Raw genomic sequence first — 14,106 nt, 5'->3', positions numbered from 1 at the left:
GAACCAATTTATTTCCCAAAGTAGCTCAAGTGGAGTGCAACTGATATGATAGCAACTGATCAAATTTTTGTAGCCTCTGTTACATCCAAGATGGAACTGGATGATTATAAAGATCCTTTCTAGCCCTAAAAACTATGAGTCTATGCAATAGATATAGAAAAATTGTTCATATGGGCACCTAGGTGAAAAGGAAATATTTAGTTTATCTGCCAGATACAGACCAAAGATTTACTTAAACGTGATCTTTTGTTTAGCTGAGGACCTCCTCAGTAGCCCTCAGTAGATCCGCAATCCACTCAATATACCACCCAGTTTCTAAACCCATCAGTCTCTGGACTCATCTCTAGCCTTTGGCTATAAGCTCTATCTACAGTGCCAATGCAGTCCTGATTACAAGGCAAAACAGTAAAGTTTTAAATTCTTTAATATCCCTCCTTGTAAACGTGCAGAGCCTACTTAAATAAGGCCATGAGATCGTTAGGAGCTTGCGATGCCATGCGTACACTTCACATAGCTTCTGAAATCAAACCAGTGTTGCAGTCAGGCAGCAACAGAATTTTCTCCAGACACATCCTTGCACAGATTTTAAACCCAGAGAAGATAAGGCATACCGGAGAAGTACCAGAACATCTGCCTGTGTCCATAACTGCTGGTCTTTACACTACAAATGAATAATACTCCCATTCACTCCTCAGAAATCCCATGTGCATAGTCTGAGCAGTTGTTTTTGTTCCAGCATCAGTGTTAATAAGGCAAAGAGATTAAGATCTCCAGTATCAGTGATACAAGGACAATGTGAGATTCTTAGACAGTATAGATGTAGACATGGGTAATATGTGAATATTTATGTATTTAATTACATCTACAGCTTGCTGTGTGGTGCTTGAGAATTTACACTTCCTTATGTGCTCAGATACCAGTTACGTTACTAGTAGCTCTGTTTATGCTACACTGCCTGCAGAAATGTCTTCATGTTTTCCACGTGTGAACACTTCCTTTGTCTAATTAGAGTTCAATAAACTGTCGTGTAAGTACCACCATAGATACTGTGCATAAAATCCATAAAGCTCCACAGCAAGGACAGGAGTTGAAGTTGCTGACCGGCTCAGGAGGATTCAGTCTTAGATTCTGTGCCTGGAGTTTATTTCAAATTACTCAAGTAGCATGACTTTTTTCATTAAGATTAAAGCAATCCAATGTCTATTTATATATTAACTACATTCAAATGTGAAACAGTTAACTCCCTGCATAAGCTTCAATTTCTATAAAAATGAAATTGGTGTTCAGTTCTGAAAACCAGAAATAAATAATTGATTGCTATAACTTATTTTCTTACTATGGCTTCAAAACAAAATTTTGAGGTGTCAGTCTGGAAGTTTATATTGTTTTTTACAGTACAAAATTACAGCATGTTTAGGAATAATTTTGTCAGTTACAATGAATTCCAAAAATTGGATCTTCAGAAATAAAATATCTACAAAACACATTTCTGCAAATTCACTTGATTTGCTTTAACCCATCTGCTTAAAGTGGGATAATCTCAGGAATAATTTAAATAAGAAAACTGCTGCAGCTCAGTTTCATTTTCCCAATTATTGTCTATTTGCATTTCTTACATATTTTTTTTTTAATTTTTAAAGACTGCATATAAAGAAATAAAAGAAATAAATACTTGCCTGAACATTTTGAAATGGATTCTTATTACTGTAGGATTCACTGAGGTATGTGAAATCATCTATGCTAAGCTGAAAAACAAAGAGAGTATATGGGTGAGAAGGAGCCACAGCATCTCGTTTAGGTACAGTCTTGTACTTGGCATTGGTGAGAGAAAAGGAATGCATGTTACATACCGTATCTTGCAGGAACAAGATGAGGTTTCTGGAACTCTGGGTAAAAACAGGTTGCAAGAGTGCAGTCAGCTCCTGTGCTGTGACAACGTGTCCTTCATGCAAAGCAATGTCTGGATTCCACTGTGATCTACAAATAAATATTTGTTTTCTGTAAAATTTTCTGCCAATGTTGACACCTCTTCTTTCTTTAAATATGCAGCAGCAGGTAATGATATAATCATCTTTGGATTAAGATCAGGTTTACAGTTCAGTTTACTTTCATTTTACTCAAGAGGAAAAGAATTTGCCCATTTATGGCCATACCACATTTTACAGCAGGAATTAAATTGGTCTAATCAAGATAATTGTCTCTCTCTATTTTCTTTTTTGTGTACAACCGCACAGTTGATTCTTACAAAAAAAATAGCTAAGTCGAATGAAGAAGAATATGGTGAAAACCTTCAGAGAGAATTCCCAGAGGGAATCCAAACTCCCAAAACACTTTCCAGTGCCCTCAGATGTCTTGGTGGCAAAAGAGGAGTAGCACTCAGGCTAGACCACAAGTTGTCATAAACCAACATTTTTTCATAAACCTTTTGTTAAGTAAAAGTGCCTTTTCAGTGTTATTGTAAACAATACCTTCTCTCCTAAGGTTTTCATGATGAAGGAAGCATTCTGCAGAAGTAGCTCAGAAAAGCCACCTTTCCAGAAGCAGGAGGCTCTTCGGAACAGAATGGCTCAAGACACCAAGAAAAGCTTATGATTCTTTTGCCAATCTATCATTAAGAGGATTGGACAGAAAAATAACTCATCTATTTAGTTTTGCTCATACAAGAAGCAGTTATGGACAAAACAAGAGGTGGCATTGTTGTTTCAACACATTATTGGGATTTTAACAGTATGCAACATGGATCTATAAGGATTAAATTTATGATGAACATTTTGGTCCTAGGTATATTGACTAAGGTCAAATTGTCATTCTGTAGAAAACCCAGAGCTTGAATTGTAATTTCCTATCTTCCACAAATACCTATCAGTTGCTGATGTAAGCCTGAGAAATCAGGTATTCCAGACCCCCTAATTGGTTTTAATTACAAATAATAGAATATAGAGAATTGTTGTGTGCTGTAGCATCAGCTGTGATACCATTGCAACTTGTTGAAGTTGAGATGCTGATTAAATTTTCTAACCCAAAAGCAATTTGAAAATGACCCTTGGACAGTAAGCTTTTATGAATAAGCACAATCTTTGCAATCTCTTAAGATGGAGGCAGAACAGGGGAAATGAACACATAGAGGGGTTTCAGTGTTGTTTCTTGGATAAGGCAAATCAATATTTCACTTCAAGATGATTTCCCAGTCATTCCAATTCAGATTGCCGAGAGCGAATCTAAAGCCTCAAATTGCACCCAACCCAGAGATAAAAACAATGCAGTCCTGCAGTATTAGATACATAGCTCACTTCAGATCTTGGAGTGTGGGAGAGTGTTAGAGGAAACTGTACATTTAGAGGACTCTTTCAGGACAATGTGTGGCAGATGTTAAAATTAAATTCTAGTAGATCTTCTGCCTGACGCTTTCCAAGATTTAGAATTAAACCGTGCTGTGCAGGAAGGATTTTTTTTTTCTATTTGATTGAAATTATCATTTGATATTTTCTTAGTTTTCCTCAGCATCTTTGCTTCTTTGTTAATTTGTGCTTGGAAATCCACATTAACTTATATTTATGAAGCCAAACAACTTAGAAATTTTAACAGACATGCCTCAACCTTTCAGAAAAGTCAAAACTCACAATCTCAAATATTATCATAGAATCATAGAATGGTTAGGGTTGGAAGGGACCTTCAGAGGTCATCTAGTCCAACCCCCCTGCAAGAAGCAGGGACATCCCTGACTAGATCAGGTTGCTCAGAGCCTCATCCAACCTGGCCTTGAACGTTTCCAGGGATGGGGCCTCCACCACCTTTCTGGGCAACCTGTTCCAGTGTTCTACAACTCGCATTGTAAAAATTTTTTTCCTAATATCCAATCTAAATCTACCCCCCTCTATTTTAAAACCATTACCCCTCGTCCTATCACAACAGGCCCTACTAAACAGCCTCTCCCCATCTTTCTTGTAGGCCCCCTGGAGGTACTGGAAGACTGCTATCAGGTCTCCCCGGAGCCTCCTCTTCTCCAGGCTGAACAGCCCCAGCTCTCTCAGCCTGTCCTCATAAGAGAGGTGCTCCAGCCCTCTTATCATCTTCGTGGCCCTCCTCTGGACCTTCTCCAACAGGTCCATGTCCTTCTTGTGTTGGGGGCTCCAGAACTGGGGGAGAATCTCCTCCCTCGACCTGCTGGCCACGCTGCTCTTGATGCAGCCCAGGATTCAGTTGTCCTTCTGGGCTGCAAGGGCGCATTGCCGGCTCATGTTGAGCTTCTCGTCCACCAGCACTCCCAAGTCCTTCTCCTCAGGGCTGCTCTCAATCCATTCCCCGCCCAGCCTGTATTTGTGCCTGGGATTGCCATGACCCAGGTGCAGGACCTATTTAAGTATAATCTTTAAAAACAAGATATTTAAAAACACAAAAACTCCCCAATATTTTGAATGACTATTCAGGAACTGACTTTCATACGGACTTTATGCTTGCATGGCCACACCAAAACACTAATGATATTAAAGAAGATAGATTAAATTAAGAGATGTTAAAAAATAGCTTGTGTGAAATAAAATGATAGTGAATATCTTGGTATATTTATTTTTAAAACTAACTAAATAAATCTATTTCATGCCTAATATTAGAAAAGATGAAGATTTTGAGAGCTTTTGGGACTTGCAATTAAGAATAAAAGGTAACAGAAAGCACACAAAACAAAATTAAGTTATTTGCAGCAGCACAATGGCAAAGGCTTTTGTTGTGAACTCAAAATCTCAGAACTTTAATGATCCTGTTTTAAAGCATACCCGCTTCTAAGGTGTTCCCTGTTCCCTGAAGCAGCTCTTGCTAGTTATCAAACCTTGAAAAGCACCTTTTGTGAGACTTGTTACCTTCCAAGCAGTCAACTTCAGTAACTCCAGCATTGTCATTAGAAAAATTAATCTACACCAGTTAGTTAATAATTCTATTATAATGCAGCGTTTGCCTAACACTTACACTCACTATATTATACATGCGTATATTTTGCTGAGCACTCTGCATGGCAGTAGGCAAGGCTATGCCCTGCACTGAACGGGCTGCTACTGTCAGCTCAGTGCAACAGTGTTCTCGCCGAGGTTCAGACAGGAAATGTCAGTATGTTTTACTAGATGGTTTACTGTGAACTGCAGAGTGAAACGGAGACACCTGACTGCCACAGCCAGTGCATCATGCTTTACTAGATGCAATGAATCGGTCCATCCTTTTGAAATCTTCACCTTGACTGGTCAGCAAGAGATCAGTAAGGGAAGGCATAGGATGAAACAGGCAGTAGGTCAACACACATATTGATTGCTGCTATTGATTGCCCACACAAAATTTTATGTCTTGTGCAGTCATCTGGATGCCAAGCACATCAGTCTTAACCTCCCCACCGCAGAACCATCTGTGGGGGCTGCCAATGACGAGCATCTCTGCTAATGTACAGGCTTTCCTGCTGGCTAAAAAGGAGGAAACTTAAAACTCAGCTGCTTCCTCTTCCCTCCAATAGCCAGATAATACACTAAAGAAAGAGAGGAAAGAAAGCTTAGCTTGGTATTTTGCTTCTTTCTTGTCCCTAACTGCTCTGGCATGAACAGAAATTTAAGCATACAGATTCTTCTCTGACCAGTGTTCTTTCTAGGTGGAACTGAGATTTGAGCACTTATTGTTGATGGAAGCAAAGACTTCAAGATTTCTTGTATCTGGACCCACAAGAAGGGCAGATGGTAAGATAACAGGACGTCTATCACTCTAACTTGTGAGCTTACATTTTGCTCTGTAGCTGGCTTCTGAACACTTTCCTACATGTTATCCTCATCAGTTGTTTCTTTCCATCACCTTATGAGTAGCATTTTCTCCTGCACAGCAGAAGCAAACTGGCAGGCATGCTAGCCCACAGTATCTCCATAGAGGTTTAATAAAGTTACAGCTAAAACATTTTTCTGTCCCACTCTATCCTTTTTATGTTCCACCTTCTTCCAGCAAATTTTTCAGTAAATTCCTTGCAGTTTTAGGAAACACCGCAAATGTACTGTTTGGCATTAATGCCTTCTCAAAGCCACTTATAATCTGGATTTGCCAGAAAAGGATTAATTTCCCAATACAAGCATAGCACAAATGAAGGTAGTATTATATTTTCAGTGGCTGTAGGCAAAAATCATTCCTAAAACAAACACATGAGGGGGCAATCACAAAAGCTATTGTTAATGAATTTATTTCCTCAAGCTCCCTCTCTAATCTGTGAAGGGAAAGAAATTATTTTGAATATTGGTTCAAAATGGCTAAATCAAGTTTCTACTGTGTATCGTATGCAAGAGGAACCTTTGCATTTCTCCTGCTTCGAAAAGTAACCAAGGGATATTAGTTAAAAAGTTAATTTAAGATAAAGGTAACTTTTTCCAGGCCAAAGTTACTTTGAGAATGTCCACTGATATATTAGTATTCCTTTACTGAAAAGAAGGTCACTGTGACCTATGACCTATTTCCACTTCATCCTTCTCCTCATTTCAATGGAGAAAGATTGTGGTTTGGTAGAAAACACTTATATTTCTCGAAGTAGAGATAGGCATTTTTCTTTATAGAGGAAAGAGATATTGGATTTACTAATGTCCCTGTAAGGATTTGTATCACATTTCCCTTTATGCTTTGCACCCTGCATGTGTTTGTCGGTTGCAGGTTTCATCTGTATCTGACATCCAACATTATCTTTAATAGCATGATCACAATACAATAATAATGCATAAAAGCGACACTTAAACGTGTCACATTCTTCTAATATAGCTGTTCTGAGATACGACTTTACAAACACTGGCTAGTTCTAAAGAAGAGCAAAACGTATTATCCTTCAACTATTCGATGAGGTATCCTAACAGACAACCTGGGAGAGGGTCATGGAACAGATCAGTGAATCTCAGCTTCTGGTGATCAATGAATCACTGAACTTTTAAACTGGTGGGACGTGTTTCCACAAAGTGAATATAAATCTATTGATAATTGCTGCACTTCTTTAGTTACCCTTCCTAAAACTCTTATTAGTAGTTTCCAGATTTGATAAGCCTGTAGATCACACACTGCAAACCTTGTATCACTGCAAAGTACCAAGATGTAAAGCATGGCACTAACTAAGGGTTAGCAATGAAAAGCTGCTGTTACTGTTTCTTTATTTTATAAAATAACATAAATCTTCTTTCCAGTTGCTTCATTGACTTTCACCAGAACTAATTTCTGCTCCACAAGAACTTCACTTTTCAAAAATGCAAAGGTCATGGTAGAAGAAACACTTCTTCCAGAAAATGTTCTATTTGTGGAAACATGAAACTGGCTTCACCAGTCCACTGTCCTGTTTTTCGTGCTCTGGGTTTGTATAAACCTGAAAAATCTGCAAGAGAACAAGTTGCTAATTGCATCTTGGTGAAAAGTTTGCTTTTATGACCACTCGAGATTAACTGATGAGAATTTGCTTATATTGACAACAGGTGTGTTGTTTATATAAACTAGGAAGTAGGACAAAGGAAGCACTGGTATTTTCTTAGACTCTTAGGATCACTTTTATCCTAAGAACAACTCTTTCCAACATTTTCTTTGCTTTTAAATACAGAAGTTTGGTACTCATATACATGCCTGTCTTATACAGAGGTGAACTGAGTAAATATTTTGAATATAAAAAAATCCTTGATGTTGAGACATCCCTTTATTTCTTTCAGGGGAAAAAAAAGAAGTCAGTTACTGAATCAAACTTTATCAAAATTTGCTAATTTCTGTATGCTGTGGCTCCCCAAATATCAGAGGTTCAGTTTCTGGAAATGCTTAAGAGATGGGCAGACATGCGCCAAAGTTGGTATTATTACTGTTGGGAAAAGAATACAATGTCCAGGATATGTATGAAAGAAACAAAATCAACACTTCCTGCACATCTCTTTTCCATGGCCCTCAACATTACAGCACAGCACATGAAACAAAGAAAAGTAGCATGGTTATCCATATATCACTATACACAGAAAAAGATCTCCTGAAGAACTTATTGTAACTCCTGATGTTCAAAAAATTTCTGAATCCTCCTATTGCTGTCTTAAAACTACCACATATAAGAAGCAACAGAAAAAAAAAGAAAATAAAAAAAAAGAAAATTAAAAAAAAAAGATTAGCAAGATTTAGCTCTCAATAGATTTACACTGGGATAAAAGAAAGAAGAATTTAGTCTAGCTGTCTAGTGACAGCTAGACAATTCACAATGTCCCAAATGTGGTGAAGAATGGCTCAAAGCCTCATGAAAGATAGCGTGAATCCAGCACAACTACCCGAAAGGATAATTACCTCCCAAGAAGCTACTGGTTTGGTTCCTTTCTCAGTTTACAGAAGAGCAAATCACTAAGTAACACCGGGAATTAACAAAGAAATAAAGACACAAAAGAATCAAATCCCATGAATTCAGACCTGAAAAGAGTTGATGACCCAAAATGTTCAGAAGCAAAACTCCCCCTGCCCAGGCACACACAGCTTGGTGATGCCAGCAAAGGGAACCAACAGGAATCCCCATCACTGCAGCCTCTTCTGTTCATCCTTCCAGCAAAAGTGAGGGTTAGCCTGTGCACCAAGGCCATTCGCAGCACAGCAAAACATTTTATGCTTATGAAGTCACCCAGGTGGATTGTGACAAATTCCCGATACTGATGGTGTTACGGATTATTTGTATTAGAGAAATGAATAAATACCCAGCTGAGATCAGGCCCGTTAAACTAGGTACAACACAAACTAGGTACATATGGGCTAGCAGAGGGTATGAGATGAACTCTCTACAAGAGGATTTACAATTTAGATCAACCAGGTTAAGAATGTGGAGGATTTAGGAATTAGGAGGAGAAAGTCAAGTGATTTACTCTGGCCAAAGCAAACCTTAGGCAAACTTGGAGTACAGCAGATCTGTTGTCACCTTCCCACCCAGAACAGGACTTTGCCTTGAGCCCTTCCAATCAGTCCTGTGATCCCATAAGCCCCTCAGAAGCCTTTTCTTTCCAATCTCTGATGTCAGCTTACTGTATTTTGGGGCAGTACTTCCTAGATAAAATCAATGTGCATGCCCTGCAGAGACAGCCTTGTGAAAAAGTGGCGCATAGTCCTCTGACAACTTCACATACCCAGGAGGCTACTTGAAGCTACTGCGTTGCCCAAGCTGCTATATTTCTGGAAATCCCAAGTAATTATACAAAATCTCTGAAGTCTGCATGAATAAAATTTCTGGTTGGAAAAAGAGGTCTATATCTGGCACTTTCAAGACAAGTTCAAAATCTTATCCCCTAAGTATACGCAAACCCCTGAATTTCACATCTCTGGATCTGTCAAGACTCTGCAGATATTTCTAACTGATGTCTCTACAGACAATAGTGCATTCTATTACAGAACCCACATTAAAGAGAACATTAAAGTGAAAAATCAGGACTGAGGAATTAGGAAATGCAGGGATTAAGATTGCCCACATAGTTTTTGGTCAGCTCCTTTTTGTGAGACTGCCTTATGTTGTGCCTTTAAGTGAGGACATCTCTAACAGGTTGCCTTAGGGTAAATGAAGCATCTATACTTCAGATTTGAAGAATATGGATTTTATTTACTTCTTACTATCCAGCTTAGAACATTAAAATTGGGTTCTTGGATTGTCAAGAGGTAAATTTATTCAGTGGGTAATTTTATTTACCACAATCAATTATATACAATATATTCTGCACACACACAGAGAGCAACAGCATAAGTAGAGCTACTCTTTTATCCGATTTCTTACCTCTGAGTTGACCACAGCAGCATCGGTACATGGTCCGCTGATACAGAAACTGGGAACAGCACGGCAAGGGTGCACAGCAGCGGGGCTGGAGCAGCAGAGCGGAGCTGCGTCATGACTCCAGGCAAGTGCGGACATAACTGGGCAGCTGCAAAGGAAAGTTCGAGCGTCGGCGCAGCTGCACTTCCTGGTTGAGTTGCAGCTATCCGGATTCAGCCAGGCTGCTGGGTGAGGCTGCTCTCTGACGACAGTGGTAATTTCTAAAGCATAGACTTCCTTAGCTTTGAAGTGGGGAGTTAGACATATTTTTAATAACTTTCAGGTTTGTGATTTAAGCAGCTCATAAAACTTTCCGCAGTGTAAGCGCAGACAGGCTCCTCTAACATTCTAGTATAAGGGAGAGTCATGAAGCCAAACTCCTGTCCTACACTTTTCTAACTCCCTGATAACTGCAGCCTGATAACAGAGTTGCTTGACTTCAAAATGGAGTTTATAGAAAAGTTTTCTGTACTACACAAAATATATTCTGCAGAACTTCTATCTTCTTCCCCTGCTACATATTATCATGTCCCTCAGCTTAGCTCTTTCACATGTATTGAGAGCTGGTGTCACACGTTTGGGTGTTGACAGGTTTGAAATCTGCAGTAAATCTATCCATTGCAGATTCCAGCATGAAGGAAGAGAGTGAGAAAATTGAACGTTTGGAGTATATCCACTGACACATGGAATTGTTCAGCTATCTTTTGCAGGGAGTGATGCTGTCCCAAAAATCAAAAATATCAAAAGTCAGGAGCAAATTATAATCAATTCAGAATCTGACATGACTTCAGTATTTCACAAGTGTTTATGATACTGCATATGTCATGCAAGATGAAAATAGGAAATATTCCTCCAGCATACTTTTTTGCTCCTGCCAAGCACAGAGCTGTTTCTACACCTTGTGACTACATTAGGCAGCAGCAATCACTTGGCACACATTCAGCGCAAGGCACGGATGCCTCTTCACAATCAGAACAAGATGTTAGGGAGAATACACAAAAGAAATTGATAGCTACGTTAAAACAAGTTGTGATAAGGGAAAAATAAGGAAGCACAATGAAAATTGTAAGAGAAGATAGAAACAGATGTCAGAAGACATGCACTTCTGAATCTGAGCACAGGTAGCTTGATTAATTAAATCCCTTTGCCTTAACTCACAGCATACTGTTACAGTGCTGTTGTCTAATATAAGGCAATTTGTTCATCACTTGAATCTGAAATCAGATTTCTGAGACAAAAGTAATAATTTTGAGGGAAGCAATAAAACCAGTCATCTACACGTTCCTTTTCTTCTCCATGTTATCTCTACATAATATTGAACTTAACTCTTTAATTGCAGTTTTTTTTCTCTTCTCCTCAGAGATTATTAGAAATCTTTCATCCCCCTTTTCACAAGCCAGTGTTTGCCTGTCTATTTAAGGCTGTGTACAGGTGAGACAAGCAATCCAGATCACAAACACAGGGGAAGAACTAGAATACCCTAGGGAGAATTTAATGTGAATTGGAGTAGCTCAGTCAACATAAGTAAAACATTTTGTGACTCTCAAAATGCTTGATTTTTCAATGGTACCTTCCAGAACATGAGATATAGTTTCTCACATAATGTCCAGAATAGTCTTGCCAGTTTTTGTGTGAATCTTCTGCCCACAAAACCAATCGACTGAAAGTCTTCCTGTCAGCTTCTTACAATTAACCTTCATATAAGAAATTGTTCATATAAGAAAAAAACCTCGAGCCGTTTTCCTTATATCATCTCCCCCTATTCTCTCGGAGGGTGGGGGGAGCGAGGGAGAGACTGCATAGTCTGGTCCCGATCAGGGCTGAACTACGACAGAAATGAAGATGAATTGAAGGCCAGCATTATATAAATCACGTGCACAGTGTGGTTGCCCACAGAATACTGAAGGAATCACAGAATTTCCAGTAAAACTTTCAATTTTGCAGAACTTGCTAGATTTGCATTGTATTTGTCGCTCTAGAGAAACAGTGCATTACTAGTACTTTTTTTATGCCACTAAGCCCATGCCTTCTCAGATTGTGATTCCTTTCATTCTTTAGCCTGCAATGTAGAAATCTTTTTGCTTTGTGAAAGAGAACAAGAAAGAAGCCTGTCTTATTCTTCTAACATAAACCAATGAAGAGTATGTCCTAGCAGATCTCCTCCATTACTAATACAGTTGATAAACATGACCAACACTGCCAGGACTTCCACATCTGAATAAACCCCCAGCAATCTGACCTGAATGTATGGAAATCAAGACCAACAAGTATATAGGGTTGTACAAATATGTGTTGTAACCTGATGGGAACCTCACCACAAGAGCAAATTATTAATCACTAAATATTTGACAATTCCATACTTTTAAAATGGGTGACTGGTGCTCAACTCTATTATTACAGAGCATTTTCATAGGGCTAAAGCATTTATATAATTTCAAAAATTCCACTACTGGCACATGGAACTTCTTTTACAAGTTCATACTCAAATGCTGACACCCTGGATGAAAAGCTTAAGTCACGTAAGAGATTCCTGGCTTCTTGCATCTGAAATGGCTGACTTAAAGTAGGTTAATGAAAATGAAAGAGAAACTAATACAAGAGTGAAAATTATGAAAGAAAGATGTATTGTCCCTGTCTCTTCCCAGCTGGTAATATCTCAAAAACTAAATTATCCCTTGGTTTGAGCTGGATCTTTAGGAGGGTATTTTCACACGCTAGCCAAATCACACAGAAGTGAGATAGAGCACAGTTCATGGGTATATTCTCTGGATTCTGCCTTATAGAAACAGTCTTAAAACTTTTTGAAACAAAACCAGATTTTTTTTCGCTCAGATTATGAACAAACTTTCAACTGAAAACAAACCGACTTTTCATTTCAATATTTCTCCACAAACCACAGTTTGGGAACAACTGAAGTGAAGAAAGCTTTGAAAAAAAAAGAAATGATAAGAACTTATGAGTGGGATTTTAATTTGCCTCCTGCAGTAAATTTGGCCTGCAAATGCATCTGCATATATTTTCTCCTTTTTGTTTTTTTCTTTCCTCCTAAAAATAAAGATTTTTTTTTTTGCCAAACGATAAGAAAAAATATATCTATTGCAAAGAGATTTTTCAAAAAAATTCCTTTCTTTCATTTAGTTAGAACAAGATGAGATCACAGTAGTTATCTGTGAGCAGGAACTTAAAAACACTTTTGATTGATGTCTGTCAGTATATGCAAAAGCACACACAGTTTACTGCTGCATTTTCCATAGGGCTTTTTCCTTGAAAACCCATAGCTGATCTTGAGTCCAGGTTTAGAACCGTTTGCACATGAAGATTTTTTTAAACCCAACAAAAATTCAAAATACTGCAACTCAGACTACTGTGAAATCATTATGAAACTGCAATGAAGAAAAAAAAATACCTTCATTACCAGGTATCTCCACTTAACTAAAATAATTTTATTCAGAGAAGCTATATTGACATATCATGTATTTACATGCTACTCCTATGCATTTCTCTGGATTTATACATGCTTTCCTTTACAACTGAATGCTTATCAAATATCCTACATATTTCTTATCCTCTCAAAGTCAAAATATAGCACTCAAAAATAATTGGAAATAAAAGATCAAGATGATAGAGGCTTAATTTCTTTTGCTTATGAATCCTTTTCTTTAAAACAAAAGAAAAAATTCTCTCAACTTCAGAATTCTGCATTCCTGATGTAAAAAAAAAAATTGAATAAAAGGAAGTGTGAATGCCAGATTTGTGTGAGATGAAGGTAAATTTAGGACTGTAAGTGAGGCTAAAAGGGATGACTGTTGTAACAAGGACAATTTACAGTGCAAGATAAGCCAGAAGAACTACCTATAGATAGGTGCCTTCCATTTTGCATGCAAATTTGATCCTTGAGTAATAGATTTAGGAGCTAACACGGTAGTACAGCAGGATATAAAAGAACCTCTTCCCCTAGCTCAGATAATAGACATATTCAAATCTGGAGTCTTTAAAAAAATAAATAATAATTAAAATAATTAAATATCTGGATCTTTAAAAATTATTTTATTACTCTTAGTGTAGTTTTCTATTGAAAAAGTATCTTCCATATGCCAAATTCTGGTCAGCAACTACTTTGCACATTTTGAATTTATAATCCTGTTTTATCGTTTTATTATTTAAAAAGGGAATTCATGCTTTGTTTGTTGGGACATCTTTTGGGGCAAGGAGGTGGAGGGAGCAGTTACTCTGACTTGTTCTTACTTTGAGATATAAATGGAGAAATTTACATCCTGGAAAAAGCAGGGACTTTCCTCTTGGGACTGAGGAGG

The 14,106-nt window shown here is 38.0% G+C and overlaps 1 protein-coding gene across 1 annotated transcript in view; it reads right to left on the bottom strand.

The window, feature by feature from the left end:
- Window positions 1–9,915, bottom strand: part of LOC104485137 (V-type proton ATPase subunit S1) — a 54,557-nt gene extending 44,642 nt beyond the window's left edge. The window contains exons 1-3 of the mRNA XM_086739991.1: window positions 9,758–9,915; window positions 1,851–1,977; window positions 1,677–1,745 (exon numbers count right to left, since the gene is read on the bottom strand). Of these exons, the coding sequence (XP_086596117.1) occupies window positions 1,677–1,745; window positions 1,851–1,977; window positions 9,758–9,870 (309 nt within the window). The 5' untranslated portion in view covers window positions 9,871–9,915. The remainder of the gene's footprint in view (window positions 1–1,676; window positions 1,746–1,850; window positions 1,978–9,757) is intronic.
- Between the last annotated feature and the right edge of the window lie 4,191 nt (window positions 9,916–14,106).

This window comes from Chlamydotis macqueenii, chromosome 1 (assembly GCF_036417535.1).
Source record: "Chlamydotis macqueenii isolate bChlMac1 chromosome 1, bChlMac1.mat, whole genome shotgun sequence".
Lineage (NCBI taxonomy): Eukaryota > Metazoa > Chordata > Aves > Otidiformes > Otididae > Chlamydotis > Chlamydotis macqueenii.
This window is presented reverse-complemented; position numbering and strand designations above follow the sequence as displayed.